The following is a 16,484-nucleotide window of genomic DNA, read 5'->3' on the forward strand; positions in this document are numbered from 1 at the left end:
ATAAGATAATTAAAAAAAAAAAAAAAACTTCTCTCATATTATGTCAAATAAAATAATATTTCTCATAACATAAACACAAGTAATAAAACCCATCACTTGTTAAAAAAATAATGCGAATTTTGATGCCTAACAACATACAAAAATAATATCTTAATACATGAAAAAATAATTTTCCTTTAAAAAATATCAACTTTAACTTGTTATCAATTACAGTATTTTTTTTTCCTTAGTTTGGCCCTTTCATAAAAAATATAAACAAGTCTGGTCGTAGATTACCGAGACAAGGTAAATATTTTTTTTTCTCTCTTCTTGTTCACTACATCTATTGACTCTTACCTAGAAGGTTAAAAGGAGAAATGACCCTCGTTCAGCGGAAGCTTTTACCGAGCCACCATTATAGATAAAAATTTTACACGTATATTTTAAGCAAAACTGATTCTCATTCAAAACGTTTCATGAAAAAAATGATCAAGGCTTCCACGTTCTTCCCAAAAGCATCTTGCTTGAACAAAAATTATACATGATTTTGCATTATTTACCCTTTTGTACACCCTTTTCCTGTTCAAAATTTTGCTTCTGCTTTTTTTCAAAAAAAATAAAAATAAATTGCTTCCGCCAAATGGAAACCTGTTCACAGAAACAAAACTACATATCAGGAAAACAATAACGTATGTAGTAATATCTCGCAATATTTGATCTTATAAGGACAAAAGATGCACTTTTGAGTAAAGGCTATAAGTAAAATGCTATGTATTGAAACTCTGAACACAAAAAGACAAGTATATAGAAGGCACGGTAACAGCATACTAATTATAACTCTAGCATCTTGGTGGCCAATTAGTTCAATAATAATAGTGTCATGTAGGATTACTAAAAGCTATGCTCCCAATACAAGGAAATAAAATAAAGTTCCTTCTATTCCCGAAATCCTGAGTATGAATTAAGGATTTTAATACTGTAATGTAAAGAGCTATCGAAACAGATATGAATTATCAAGTCATATATCAACCCGCTGAAATAACATGAGCAATGAATACAAATATGGTAGAGTTCTCTTCATATGCCATTCAGGAAACATGCAAATCAGCAGGACCATAACCATACAACAAAAACTTACTGACCTGTCGGTAGTTTCTCTCTGGGGGAGCATAAAACTAACTTCTGCTGGAAGAAACAAGAACTCATGAATCATATTCATGAAGAAAGGAAAAATTGCTGCTGAGAATAATACAAGTCTTACATTATTATCAATTCAAATACAAAGTGCACCCATGTCAGGTGTCACCGAGTCATATTCACAAGGTACTTCAGTTTTTGCAGATATCCTTTTCTTTCCTAGCTTCTTTTCTGTTTTGCCCCTTCTGTAGTCAGCTGCTTGGTTACTGACACAACAAAAGTATTAGTCAGACCACATTAAAAGCAGAACTCTACTTGATTACATTCTTATAAGTTATAGCATACAAAACTATGTCAACAAACTTGAATCCAAGGAAAATCATGCAAGCACCCTGAAAAATATTTTCTATACACTCTGTAGACATTATCTGAATAGTTAAAACTTGAAACAGGACTGTAGAACAAACGAGTCTAAGATGCGTACACTACAAACTTAGCAGATTGTTTCCCCAAGGATGATCCACAACAAGCTTTGTATTTCTTTTTTGAACCACATGGGCAGACCTTGTTTCTAGGAATCTTCTGTAGTTAACCCCACAAAGAAGGGGCAGCAAGAACAACCAACAAAAGTGTAAAAGCAGATCATAATATTAGAACAGCATTTTTCTATTGGGGGGACGGGGGGGAATGAAACACCAACAAACCGAAACTAGAAGAAAAAAAGAAAACCTTGTCATTTGGTTGCAATGTAATATTATCATCGGTCTTCCTGGAGCTATTATTGGATTCATCATTAGTACTGTCCTCTACCATGTCTTCTTTGTGTTGTTCATGATTCTCATTTTTATCACAACCTGTAAATCCTCGGAATTTGAGAGAAGAGTTAGAAAGAAGTCAAAAGTTTCGATTCTTTCCTACTAAACATAATTTTTTATACTAAATGATATGCATAAAACACAAAATGCATGAATCCTAACAAGAAATAATATGTTAGAGAAAGAAAAAAGTTTACTAATTCTGAACAGGAAAATATGTTGGTTTGTCCTTTAACAGTACAGAAAGTGCAAAATGCATTGACAAGATATTACCATAAGTATTAGCCTCACTAGGAAAGGAATCAGACTTTGCAGGGCAATCTTCTGTTCCTTGTTCTGCTATTAGAAACTCTATTGCAGCACCAACATCTCCATTTACCTGTTCTAGAACCTGGGACAAGGAAGACATACTTTGAATATATGTCAAGTGGTTAATTTCTAGAAAAGACAGCAACTTGCAAGAGATTTCGATAAATTGAAATATTAGTCATGCAAGACAAGAAGCATACAAATTGAAACAAGGCATGCACTTTTTTCACCTGTTCCACTTTTTCAGTGCTTTCACATCCACTTCCGGCCATAACCAACTTCATAGACCCTGGCTGAAAAGTTTCCCTACCAGCTTGCCAACGGTTTTTGTTAGCCACAACTTTCGTTTGATGAGATGGCGCTGAAAGATCACCATCAGCCTTTCACAAACTAGAATTAATCAGGCAATAGCTACTACTCTAAACATTAATTTAAGATTTGGAAAACAGAATTCCAATAAGAACCTTAATTACAATTGACCTTGCAGGTCCATCACGAGGATCATCCTTTAACCGCACACTATTATAATGCTCCCCATCATGATAAGATCTGGAAAGACACACAAAAATATTTCATCAAAATTCATATGCAAGGTCAAGAGAATTATTTTGCATGGTGTCTGATAGGGGACCAAGCAATAAAATGTGGATACTGAACAGTAGTTCTAATATCAAATGGATATCAGAATGTGTTTTTAGTTACAGAGATAAAAAGATAGTCTAGAGCATTCAAGAGGCCCTAGTCTCTACAATCTTCTCCTCCTCCTACTCTCTTAAAGCTAAGCTATTGTAACTAACAACTTTTCCCTCCAAAAGGCAATCACACTTTTCTAATCCTCTATGTCCCTTCCTACAGTACACCCTAATAATGTGTGGTTTCCTAACAGTTTCCTATAGTAGCTATTGATATGCATACCTTAAATCTCAATTCCATGCAAAAACAGATTCATTGCACACGGGAAAATATTACAAGAGGTTGTCTTCCCTAAAATGATGTGATTCAACTAATAAGAAACTATTAGTTACTAACTACTCAAGCGCCATATCAATAAGATTTGTAAAAACTAATAAATAGTTGGATCCAAATCCTCAGAAAATCATTAACAGGATTTTTCATTCACAAATAATGAATTGATATTTGCTCCTTGATTTTATTAATTTTCCTTTGAAATAACCCAACCGAATTATATCAGTTGCTATCAGCTTCCTATATCACATTCAGTTATCATTTACCATAGCTCATCTAAATAATCAGTATATACTATTATTCTACTACTCTATTTGTTAGTGTGTGTATGTGATTCGAAGGTTTTGTTGTTGCTAATTGAACACTGAATTTGAAAGCATAGATCTCCAAATCATAAAATGAAGACCCGAGGTCAGAAAGAAAGTTGAAGATATAAACAATTTATTGCTTGTTTAGCCATAGATTTAGCATATCAAAAAGATCAATATAATGCTGCGAGAAAATAGACAACATTATCAACATCAACAACACCTTTATTGCAAACACCAGGAGAAAATAGACAATGCAGTGCAATATCACATAACAACCATAAACTCCATAGTACTCACAAATGAATCATACGGACTCCACTATCATCATAGTTTCTTATGTACCACCGAGGAGACATGTTCTGCACAAGCAAACCAATAAGCATGTGAATTTGAATTAACTTCAGGGGGTAACATGTAAAGTTTACCAAGAAATTTTAAAAGAACTAGTCTGCGTCAGCACAAATGTGTCTTCAGTCTTAACATTAATAATCAGCTAACACATTCAAAAACAAAATAAAATTGCATGGAACAAAGATGATATAATGTGAAAATATTTCCACTATGGCATGCCCCAATCTTCATTTGGGTAAATGTATGAAAGTCCTAACCAATCAATGTATCAAATAAAAAGATGTGACATTAGAATACAAGGGGAAGGAATTAATTATCTTCAAGGATACTACTTACTCGGTGAATGCATATATTACTATGCGTTACAAGAGAAGCTGCCTGCAATTCCATATGTCCAGCCCATGTACCATCATTTTCCATGGACTGGCAATATTCATCAAATGGGACTTCATCTTCAATAAAGGGCTCAAACGTTTCCCGGTTGTCCTGTTAATTACAGCTTCAAGACCAGATTATGTGAAGGAGTTTTCCAATAAAAAAAGGAGGAAAACTGATGCAGGAAAGCTAGCAGTAGTAATTGAGACTTGGCATGTACATCTACATAGCAAGATGTCGTCCAGTTTGCATATATTGATGAAAGTTAACAGCCTTAATCAATGGTTATGTAAATGAACATAAACTATCACTGAAAAAAACAGAGAGTATATGGGCAATCAGCAATCTTTAGGATCGGGTATTTATTTTGTTTTATGTTTTGCCAACTTTCCATATATTTACTAGTTTAACAGTGAATTTTAGGTGATTTACAACAGAAAGGTTCTGATTCAATAATCTTTCAATTGCCCCAATCAATTTTCTTCCCAAAGCTTTGCACCAACAATACAATACTACAAATGAACTAAATGTTTCAAGCCCTACCTTTTCTTAATTTTCTTGTTAAGGAAAAAATAGGGTACAGGTACAATTGATTAATGACATCTAATCATTGTGCAATGAATTTCAAAGTTCATGTGGAACAAAATCATTTCATAAACAATACATAAACTTGAAACTCAGAGTAGTTATAAAATTGATTACAAAACATCATACCAATATGTGTTTCACCACCATGCTGCGGTACTTTTGATGTTCCTCCTCATTGCCTTCCAACTGATCAGCAAGGGCTCTACATAAGAATATGATGAAAAGAAAGAGTGTTTTTTTGTATAACACTATTGATTGATTACATTGAGAGACCCAATAGGTCCTATTTATATTGAGTACAAAGAACAATGCTAATAAATAGCAACAGTAAACTAAGAGGCTTATTTACAATAACAAGAGACATTAATAAATAAGGGAACAAATAGCAAGGAAGTAATAAATGATAATCTAGAATATTCTACACTCCCCCTCAAGTTGGGAGATATATATTGATCAGTCCCAACTTGCTGATCAAATCCTCAAAGGTCGGCTTAAGTAAACCTTTGGTGAGAATATCTGCCGTTTGTTCCTTGGTAGGTATATATGACAAGCATACACTACCGTCTTCTAATTTTTCTTTGATAAAGTGACGATCGACTTCCACATGTTTTGTTCTGTCATGATGGACAGGATTTTGAGCAATGCTGATAGCAGCTTTATTATCACAATATAATCTGATAGGTAGGGAATAAGAGATCTTCAACTCTTCCAGAAGCCTTCTTAACCAAATTCCTTCACAAATACCATGGGCTAAAGCCCGAAATTCCGCTTCTGCACTGCTTCTTGCAACAACAGTTTGTTTCTTACTTCTCCAGGTCACAAGGTTTCCCCAGACATAAGTACAATATCCTGAAGTAGATCTTCGGTCCATTGCAGAGCCAGCCCAGTCTGCATCTGTATAAACTTCAATCATCCTTTTGTTCCCCTTTTTAAAGAGAATTCCTCGACCAAGGGTGTTTTTGAGGTACTTGAGAATTCTATAAACAGCACTAAGGTGTTTTTCCTTAGGAGAATGCATGAATTGGCTAACCATGCTCACAGCAAAAGCAATATCAGGACGAGTGTGAGACAAATAGATTAATTTCCCCACTAGTCTCTGGTACTGCTCCTTATCAACATCTTCCCCGTCCTCAACTCCCATCTTGATATTAGCTTCAATTGGAGTCTCTGCTGGCTTGCACCCAAGCATACCTGTTTCTTGCAACAGGTCTAGAATGTATTTTTTCTGAGTTAAGGAAATTCCTTCCTTACTTCGAGCAACTTCCATGCCAAGGAAGTATTTGAGAGATCCAAGATCTTTTAGTTCAAACTGATCAGCTAAACATTTTTTTAAAGAGGCTATCTCCTCGGTATCATTACCAGTGACAATTATGTCATCAACATAAACAATGAGGATAGCAATTCTACCTTTGTCAGAGTGTTTAAAGAATAAAGTGTGATCAGTCTGAGCTTGGGTGAACCCTCTTCCCTTAACAGCTTGAGTAAATTTCCCAAACCATTCTCTGGGAGATTGTTTAAGTCCATAGAGAGACTTCTGCAACTTGCACACAGAACCATCCCCTTTTTCAAAACCAGGAGGTGGATCCATGTAAACTTCCTCATGTAGATCACCATTCAAGAAGGCATTCTTGACATCTAACTGTTGCAATGGCCAATCAAGGTTGGCAGCAAGAGATAGCAGAACGCGGATAGTGTTAAGCTTGGCAACAGGAGCAAATGTCTCTTGATAATCAATCCCATGAGTCTGAGTAAATCCCTTGGCAACTAATCTGGCCTTATACCTGTTGATGCTGTTATCTGCATTAAATTTTATTGTGAACACCCACTTGCAACCAACAGTTTTCTTTCCTTTAGGTAATGTCACAAACTCCCATGTTCCATTTTTTATAAGTGCATCCATTTCTTCTAATACGGCGTTCCTCCATTTTGGGTCATCAAGTGCTTCTTGGATATTTTTGGATATCCTGGTACTATCTAACATAGTGTTGAAAGCACGAAAACCTGGAGATAACTTCTCATATGAGATATAATGGGAAATAGGATGAGCAGTGCAAGATCTAGTACCTTTTCGAAGGGCGATGGGCATATCAATGTTGGCTGTGCTAGTGCATTCAAGTGGGTTGCTAGAGCAAGGACTCGAGTCAGGATCCTGGCAGTCTAGAGTCTCTTGATGTGTTTTGCGCCTGCTGTAGAATTTTCCCCATTTACCAGGAGGATCACAAGGACTGGGAGGATCATTAGACTCAGGTATAGTTGCTCCCCCTGTTTCCTTCCCAATAACTTCCCCTGTTTCCAAAGGCCAAGGTAAGACAACAGCTTCATTTGGTTTTCCAGGCTTATCTTCATCCATACCAGTAGACTCCCCCTGAAGAGAAGTCGGGGAAAAAAAGGATTGTGTCTCATAAAAGGTAACATCCATGGAAACAATGACCTTACGGAGAGAAGGTGAGTAACACTTATAGCCTTTTTGATTAGGGGAATATCCTATGAAGACACATCTAATAGATTTAGGGTCAAGTTTGGACCTTTGATGTGGAGGAATATGTACAAAGACCACACAGCCAAATATTTTTGGAGGAAGAGAAAGAGCACAGAAAGAAGAAAAAGATTTAGTAAGACAAGATAAAGGAGAATGAAAATTTAGTACCCGAGAAGGCATTCGATTAATGAGATAAGAAGCTGTCAAGATGGCTTCCCCCCACAGATATTTAGGGACATGCATCGTGAATAAGAGAGCTCGAGCAACTTCAATTAGATGTCTATTTTTCCTTTCAGCCACCCCATTTTGTTGAGGGTGTTAGGACAAGAACATTGATGAATAATTCCATGCTGATTTAGGTAATCTCCAAGAACAGAATTAAAATATTCAGTGCCATTGTCTGTTCGCAGAATTTTGATAGGAGTCTGGAATTGAGTTTGAATCATAGCATGAAAATTTTTAAAAGTGGATGCCGCATCAGACTTGTCTTTTAAGAGATATACCCAACATACCCTAGAATGATCATCAATGAAAGTAATAAACCAACGAGCACCCGAGACATTTTTTTTACGAGCAGGTCCCCAAATATCACTATGAATCAATGTAAAGGGAGAAGATTCATGATATTTCTTAGGAGAATAAGTGACACGAAAATGTTTTGCAAGCTGACAAATATCACAAAGAAAGGAACTTGGCTTTTTATTGATAAATAAGTTAGGGAATAACTTCTGAAGATAAACAAAATTTGGGTGCCCTAACCTACGATGCCATAACAAAACATCATTACAATCATCTGATAAACATAGAGAGTGGTTTGAAAAAATCCTCCTCCAAATAGTATAGCCCTTCTTCCTCTCTAGCACTGCCAATCATCATCCCCGAGTCCTGCTCCTGAAAGATACAAGCATTTGCAGAAAACTTAGCAACACAATGCAACTCAGCAGTAAATTTGCTAATAGAGATGAGGTTACAAGTAAGGGAGGGAACATGAAGGACTGAGTTCAAAATAATATGTTCAGAAAGTTTAATGGATCCCTTGCCCGCAATAGTGGAGAAATTTCCATCAGCTGTTCTTATTCGTGACGGGTGATAGTAAGGGGTATAGGAGGAAAATAAGGTTGCATTACCTGTCATGTGATCAGAGACTCCTGAATCAAGGATCCAACGATTACTACGTTCAACATGGAATGTCATACCTTTTTGAGCAACATGACTAGTTGCCTCAGCAGGTTGAGACATCAATTTCTGAAAGTGCTCATACTGGGCCTTAGAGAGGAGAACACCATCGGGGTTTGAAGGGACATGAGACCCCTCCCCCTTATCTTCAGAAGATACTTGATTAGCACGATTCTTGTTCTGTCCTTTTGGTTTCCAGTTTGGTGGTTTGCCATGAATTTCCCAACATTTTTCACGGGTGTGACCACCCTTATTGCAATGAGAACACCAACGGTCAGAACGTTTTGAGTCCCCAGAAGGACGAGCAATATTCTTTGTTATAAGGGCTGACCCATCAGAGGACTTAGAGTCCTTATCACCCAACATTACCTTTCGGCGAAGCTCCTCCCTTCGTACCTCAGAAAAGGCAGTGGCAATGGAAGGTAATGGTTTTGCCCCAAAATTCTTCCACGAACATCATCCAGATCAGAATTAAGGCCAGCAAGAAAATCGTAGAGACGCCTTTTCTCTATATAATATTTGAATATTGCATTAGCGTCTAAACCTTGAAGGTCTGCTTTATCATAAAGATCCAACTCTTGCCACAATGTTTTTAGAGCAAGGAAGTATTCAGTAACAGTCATCCCTCCTTGGCGTAAATCTTTCACCTTGGTGTTGAGTTCAAAAGCCTGAGAGGCATTGCCCAGGTCAGAGTAGTATTCTTTAACAGCTTCCCAAATTTCTTGAGCCGTATCAAGGAATAAATAAGTTTGACTGATATCCGATTCCATAGAATTAGTCAGCCATGTCATGACCAAAGCATTTTCAGTCACCCAAGCATCATAGCCAGGTTCATGTTCTGCTGGTTGAACCTTTTTTCCATCCAGATACCCCATCTTCCCTTTGGCCTGGATAAACAACTTAACAGATTGACACCATTGCACATAGTTTCTACCGTTTAAACGGTGATTGGTGATCTGCATTGCTGGGTTGTCTCCAGAAGACGAAGAAATGGGAAGGGGTGAGGTTCCGGTCGAAACTCCAGATGAATTTTCAACATTTTCAGTGTCCATGGCTTCCTAACAACAATACCCAGAAAACAAAATTCCTCCAAATATGATTTTGACCCTCAAAACAGGAAGAGGGAAGGCAGACGATCAGAACGGGGTATGACCCGCCGGAAAAAAATGATGGGAGGGCGGCGCGTGGACCACACGCGCCGGCGAAGCTGAAGGATGTTGGTGGCGCGTGGCGACGCGTGGCTGGGTCTCCGGCGACGGGTCTTGTGTTGGCTGGCTCGGAATTTTGTTCTGGACCTAATGGTGGCCTTGGTTTTGTGGTTGGAGGTATCTAGGTGAGGGTTCTGGCCTTGACAGAGGCAAAAAACGAAAAAAAAAATGGAAGGGAAGTTAGAACAGGGAAGAGACTGGATTTTAACCAGCTCTTGATACCATGATGAAAAGAAAGAGTGTTTTTTTGTATAACACTATTGATTGATTACATTGAGAGACCCAATAGGTCATATTTATATTGAGTACAAAGAACAATGCTAACAAATAGCAACAGTAGACTAAGAGGCTTATTTACAATAACAAGAGACATTAATAAATAAGGGAACAAATAGCAAGGAAGTAATAAATGATAATCTAGAATATTCTACAGAATAGAAGAGTGCAAATGTTAAAACTAGTATATGATGTTGTAAATAAACATTGCATAGGTGTTCTCCATATATTGTCATTTCCATGAAACGGTGGCTACAAATTAAGAGTGTTGACCACACAAGGATTTGGCCAATCAAATCCAATAATTTCAGGAAATAAAAACTAAAATTATCTAAACAAGGAAACATAATACTTTAAGGTTGACTAGCTTATGAGCCTAATCAACCTAAACTGGGAAACAAATAACTTAAAAAAAATATATTATCTGAAAGAATCCAACAGAGAATCACACGTGATTAACACGAGGAGCCTTGCTGTTAGCACCATGGGTCATGCAGAATAGTCTATCAAAAATATCAGGATGCCCGTAATGCACACTGAACTTCAAAGGATTGCGAAAACCCACTGACCCAAGGTCACCAACCCAGTTTCCTGATTCAACATAAACGAGGCCAAAGATGAGACACTGTCAGAAAGGACATGTTCTCCAACATCAAGAATGGCAGGAGGGCAAAGCCCATGATCAGAATGAAATTCTTCAAGAAGATTCCTCATCTTCAAACATCAACATTAACAACACTTGTACTCCAAACTAGTTGGGATCGGCGGTCAAAGAACCCAAATAAAAAGATTCCTCATATTCAAAGCCTCCTCAAAATAATCATCAGGCTTTGCTTGCTTGCTGCCAGGAGTAGGGGTGTGCATGGATCGGTTCGGTTTGGTTCTTATGCCAAACCGAACAAAATCGGCTTTAATGGTTTGGTTCTTCAAATCGAACCGATTTTAATTTTCCCAAACCAGTTTTTCTTTTCTTGAACCTGTTTTGAAAGCAATTCCCAGGAACACCGACCAAAATGCCACTGTTCACCAAGTTTTTTACCTAAATGCCACGCGAATAGTGTTATTTCCCAATCTGCCACAGGGGTAAGTTCGCTACCCGGTGTAGCGAACTCGGTTTGCTGACGTGTCACATTTCTAGTGGATAACAAGTACCAAGTTAAAAAAAAAAAATTTGAAGGTCGCTACATTGAGTAACGAACTTGGTGTCCACTAGAAACGTGACACGTCAGCAAACCGAGTTCACTACACCAGGTAGCGAACTTGCCCTCATGGCAGATTGAAAAATAACACTGTTCGCATGGCATTTAGGTAAAAAACTTGGTGAATAGTGGCATTTTGGTCACTGTTCCCAATTCCCAAAGCAGTTTTTTTTAAAATTGGTTTGGAATCGGTCTGTAACTGCTTCGTCTCCTAAGTGGTTTTGAACTGAATCCCAACCGGTTTGGAAATGATTTCAAACGAATTTTGAACCAGTTCCGAACCGACTTTTAGCATTTTGAACAATTTTCATAATTTTGAACTTTGAAGATATTATTTTTGACTTAATAGTGTGAGCTAATTTAATAGTATGCTATATTTATAGCGTGAGTTGATACAATGACATTTATTTCTCTTTTGAATGGTTATGTGGTCCAACCTATTTATGCTTCCTATGCAATAATTTTTCTTTTGAATTTCAAGCTTTCAATTTTCAATTTACCAAAAGACTTTTTCACAATAACTTTATTTTTTTACAAAATGTTACATACACTATTTTATATTAATATAACTTTAATTATTTAATTGTAGCTAATTTTACTTTATTTTACATATCCTTAAATTTTAATTTTAACATGTACTTTTAACATGATCTATAACAAATAATCAAACATTTTTCTTTCTGAACATTATTGAAAGAGGGGAAGCTCATTTTTTTCATAGATAAAATTGATTTTATTCAACGATAAAATGCAACCAAAATCATTGTATTATCACAATTGGTTTTAATTTTTTTTTTTAAAAATACTCATTCCCACCTCATTATAAAATTAAAAATATATAAAATATGAGAATGATACTTTTACACATTAATAATATTTTCCTTTTAAAAAATTTAAATAAATAAAAATAACATATTTCCGAATTTTGAAAAGGGATTGGGATTTTCTTTACTTGGGTTAAAAACCGGTTTGGATCGGTTCTTTTGGTTCTTAAACCGGTTCAACTAAAGAGGTTTGGTTTATAATTGGTACTCATGGTGCCAAACCAGGTCAGGAATCCTTGTTCAGGCCCTCAAGAGAGGGCTCTCATACTATTTAGAATTTAGAAAAGAAAAACATAGTTTTTCTCTATATATCGTTATTTCCATGAAGGTGGCTACAATTTAAGGGTGTTGACCACACTCAAATTTAGCCAATCAAATCCCATAATTTCAGGAAATAAAAAATAGGTTTATCTAAACAAGGAAACAAAATATTTTAAGGTTGACTACCTTATGGGTCCAATCAGCATAAACTAGGAAACAAACATCAGAAAAAAATAATTATTATATCTGAAAGGATCATGTGGAGAATCACACGTGACTAACAACAAATGCTTTACACACAATTGATTCATTGTACTGTAAACACCAAGTGCAACTGTGACTTACTTACCAGAGAGGATAAAGGGGAGGAACAGGGGGCGATAAGGATCTAAATTAATAACTGATAATGCCAGTCTTTAACCTAACCTCAGTTTCAGCATAAGGACAATAAGGTTGGCATTTGGTGTGCGAGTGAAAAAAACTAGCATGTAACAGCACATAACTACTTGCTGAATAATACTAGTACCCCACTATATGCAATACACATACTGCATAGGAGTTAATTGCACCGCAATAGTGCCGCGAGCCGTGCCGTAAGGGTGTTGCGGTGCCTCGCCGCAAGAAACTGCACCACGTCGCACCAGAACGCAATAGCGGCCAATGCGATCGCATTTGCGGCCAAATCACAGCCATATTGTTGTCATAAGGCAAAATGTCATTTTTATCCTAAATTTAAATGTGTGACAGAAAATTTTTAAGGGTTTTTTAATCTATCTGCATCTCTCTCTATCACTTCTGCTATCTCTGCCTTTAAAAAATGTTTTTTTTTGTCATTATTTCTGTCATATATCTATTTCACTATTTTCGCAACCGCAACCCGCTATAGCGTTATAGCGTTTCTTGGGGTTGGCCGCGACATGCCGCAATCCACATTTGATAACTTTGACAAATAGTAGTAAACGTAAATGGATGTGAAGCATTAAGGCAAACCTGAAGAAACAATTACCATCTGCTGTCACTTCAACAATGCGTAGGCCCAGAGCATCCAACTGAGTGCGAAATTGAGAAGTATCAGCCTGTTTTCCCAGCTTCTTAATCTGTCACGAAATAAATGACGGGTCACCAGTGGCTAGAGTATCCAAATAACACCTATTCCTAGAAGCATTACAAACTTACAATTGGATTTGTTACTTAACATATTGATGGAGGAGTTATCACTATTCTTAATTTTCAGAACATTCTAACTAATAGTAGATACAGTAAGAGCTATAGTACTGTCAATTGTGGCCTGTAAAAGTTTCTGAATACCTTCCAACGACAAAAGGGCAAAATACAGGAAAACCAAGTTGACTAAAAAATTATTCTCTAAAAAATAATAATCATATAAGACCCTATGCTTAACCTTAATAAGCCATGAACGACAGAAAGACTTGGAAGACAAATACATACTTGACACTATATCAGCGGCCAGATTAACCTCCAGTGCAAAATGGTAAATTAAACCAGCTCCACCACAGCCTCATGAATCAATGATATTAGAAAATAAAAATGGATAATCCCAGTAGTGCAATCTAAACTCAAAATATTCCTTACACACTTTTCAAAGCACAAGCTTCACAAAATTGTCACTTGAAGTAACAATGCAACATTTGAGTACCACTAAACTAATGCGGCCTCTGTAAAAAGAAAACTATGAAAGATGCAACCCACACTAATTTCACTCCAAAAACAACAAAATAAAATAGGTTATATACCGTTTCTCTTGATCACTGCCTACTGCAAAATAAGTAAAGCATTGAAAACAAAGAGAGGCATTGGAAAATAACAGATTGGAAATCCAAATGCAAAGGGATAACTATGAAGAGATTATAGAACAACTGAATATTGATAGCAGAGACGGAATTAAAAAAAAATGAAAAAGAGAGAAAAAACCAAAATTTACAGAAGCTTAAGCGTACTTGCGGGTGTTGTTGCTTCTTCTGAGATAGCTTCTTCTGTTGCTTCGGCTTAGCCATATCCTCGTCCTTAATCGAAAAACGATGTCTCCAAATGTCGGTCCGAGGGCGAGAACTAAAAATCAGACCGAGAACTATAAGACTATGGCCGACACCAAGGAGCCATTACTAGAGTGACTAGTCAGGAGTTATAAACTCATGGGCCTCGTGAGCATAGGTCGAAAACAATTTGACTGGGCCCAAAATCTGGCCCGTTTGAGAGAATTTGTTCCTTGCAAATATTTTATAAAATGATAATGTTTAAAAACTCGGTCTTGTGATCGATTTGGTTGAGCTATTGGATCATTGATTTAACTGATAGATCATGGATTCAATTGATTTAATTAAATTTATATTAAATTATATAATAAATATATTATAAGGTGCATTTTGACTATCGTAAAATGTGTTTGTGCATTAGATGGAGAGGAGAAAATGACCAAATTATGACTTTTTGTTTATATATAATTTTTTAAAATTTGTTATATTATTCTTTTAATGGTATTTAATGGATTTTAAGAAATAATTAAACAAATTTTTTATTAGAATTATAAAATAACATGTATTATAAAATCATAAAATACATAATTTAAAGAACAAAGCTTATAATTAGAAAATAATTTAGACTCTGTAATAAAGAATATTGTCAATTCTCTTATTTGACCAAAATTGTAACTCGTACAATCCAAAAAAATAAAAGAAATTTGTATGATTTTTTTTTTTAACATTTTTTTTTCTTAAGTTTGTTGTTTGACTTTTGAAGAGTATTTGATACTTACACGTATTGATTCAAAATGATAATTGGTCTAATGACGTTCCATCTAGACCCAAAACTTAATTTGTCCAAAAAAAAGTAGTAGGTTTAATAAGGGGTTGCAATATGGCTCCACCCAACACGACACGATATGGCACGTGTTTGACATGTACACGAAATGACACAATCTATACATGATACATATTATTAATGGGTCAAAAAATAGAAACCTTCACACGACCCGCTACAGGTCATAGGTCGACACGATACGACACGTAAAATTTGAAATTTAAAAAAAAATGAAAAAAATTGAATTTTTTTAAATAAATTAAAAACAACAAAAACAAAAAACAAAAAATAGACAAGTAATAATAACCCTAGCCTAAAGAAAGTTTTTATACCTCTCAGAGGAAATTATCAAAATAATCCCTATACAGGATGACACGCGAACCCGCGGGTTAACTCGTGACTCGATACAAATAAAAATATATCAATTTTTTAAACGTGTAGTGACCCGCTAGTTGACACAATACGCATTTTGACGGGTCGTTTCACGGGTCAACCCACGGGTCATAACCTGTTTTGTCACCCCTAGATTTAATTATTGAGAGCCCAAATTCATGGTGAGAGTGGAGACACTCAAATAAAAAATTAAAATAATAGAATCCATTAGAATTTCAAATACCGATTGGGAATTAAAAAAAAAAGTGGTAAAGGAGTTAATAAACGATAATTTTTTCACTCAAGAGAGCATGTATGAGATAAACAAAATATATGTATTTATTGTTTCTCAGAAAATAAGTATCTCTTTTATATATATAAAAGTTGGTGGGACTTATATTTTCTCTTTTTCTTTCTTCTCTTCACATGAGTCTAAATAGGCCCATCCACTTTTATGAGTATGTAAGAGATAAAATTTATCTCCTCTAAGATAAGAAACATTAATCCCCAAAATATAACAAGTTTAATATTTCTTATGTTATACGAGATAAAATCATTTCTTATACACGCATAAAAGTATGTGAGGCCCATGTGGGGCCATATGAAGAGAAGAGAAAAAAAATATTGACCTCACATATTTTTATGTATGTATAGAAGATAATTTTTTCTTCTATAACATAATAGACGTTAAAACCAAATATAACATCTTAAAAGCAAAGAATGTTTTATTTTCCGGCATTATCTGATTCTTGATTGTTCCTCTAGTTAACGTGGTGGGTGGGGGTTATAATTTTGTAAAAGAGATATTAAAATCAACAAAATTTTGCTTTCAACATAAAAACAATAAATTATGTAATAATTTTATAATTATTAGTACAAACATATTTGTTACGATCTGATAGATCGATCTGTCCAATCAGAGATTGATATGTTAATATAAGATTTATTTGTTATCTCTCAGGTACCTATAGGAGAGGTACCCTAAAGATAAGCGGATTACTGTGCACTATAATATAACGACATAATCAAGACGCGGAGTGT

General features: G+C 35.6%; 1 protein-coding gene across 6 annotated transcripts; it reads right to left on the bottom strand.

The window, feature by feature from the left end:
• Positions 1–461: 461 nt before the first annotated feature.
• Positions 462–14,345, bottom strand: LOC133307180 (OVARIAN TUMOR DOMAIN-containing deubiquitinating enzyme 7). 6 transcript variants are annotated; one of them, XM_061507632.1, is made up of 13 exons: positions 14,213–14,345; positions 13,245–13,351; positions 4,958–5,033; positions 4,205–4,354; positions 3,815–3,876; positions 2,705–2,789; positions 2,471–2,620; positions 2,205–2,322; positions 1,846–1,970; positions 1,601–1,698; positions 1,241–1,382; positions 1,122–1,161; positions 462–627 (listed from the first exon to the last, which is right to left on the bottom strand). In XM_061507632.1, the coding sequence occupies exons 1-11, from the start codon at positions 14,267–14,269 to the stop codon at positions 1,253–1,255; spliced, it is 1,158 nt and encodes a 385-aa protein (XP_061363616.1). In that variant the 5' UTR covers positions 14,270–14,345; the 3' UTR covers positions 462–627; positions 1,122–1,161; positions 1,241–1,252. The 6 variants fall into 6 exon arrangements, with proteins under 6 accessions (XP_061363616.1, XP_061363618.1, XP_061363617.1 ...); XM_061507634.1 differs by having other exon boundaries at positions 1,601–1,695; positions 14,213–14,286; XM_061507633.1 differs by having other exon boundaries at positions 1,122–1,164; positions 14,213–14,286.
• Positions 14,346–16,484: the final 2,139 nt, after the last annotated feature.

Source organism: Gastrolobium bilobum, unplaced genomic scaffold, assembly GCF_033153095.1.
Source record: "Gastrolobium bilobum isolate Gb01-03AN ecotype WA unplaced genomic scaffold, APGP_CSIRO_Gbil_v1 utg12578, whole genome shotgun sequence".
Classification (NCBI taxonomy): Eukaryota; Viridiplantae; Streptophyta; class Magnoliopsida; order Fabales; family Fabaceae; genus Gastrolobium; species Gastrolobium bilobum.

Excerpts from the sequence above, each read along its gene's own strand:
- LOC133307180 (XM_061507632.1), bottom strand. The coding sequence starts at position 14,269 with ATGGCTAAGCCGAAGCAACAGAAGAAGCTATCTCAGAAGAAGCAACAA. Across the intron at positions 2,621-2,704 it reads CAAGGTCAATTGTAATTAAG|GCTGATGGTGATCTTTCAGC; the intron begins GTTCTTATTGGA and ends AGTTTGTGAAAG. Across the intron at positions 1,699-1,845 it reads CATTGCAACCAAATGACAAG|AAGATTCCTAGAAACAAGGT; the intron begins GTTTTCTTTTTT and ends GGTTAACTACAG.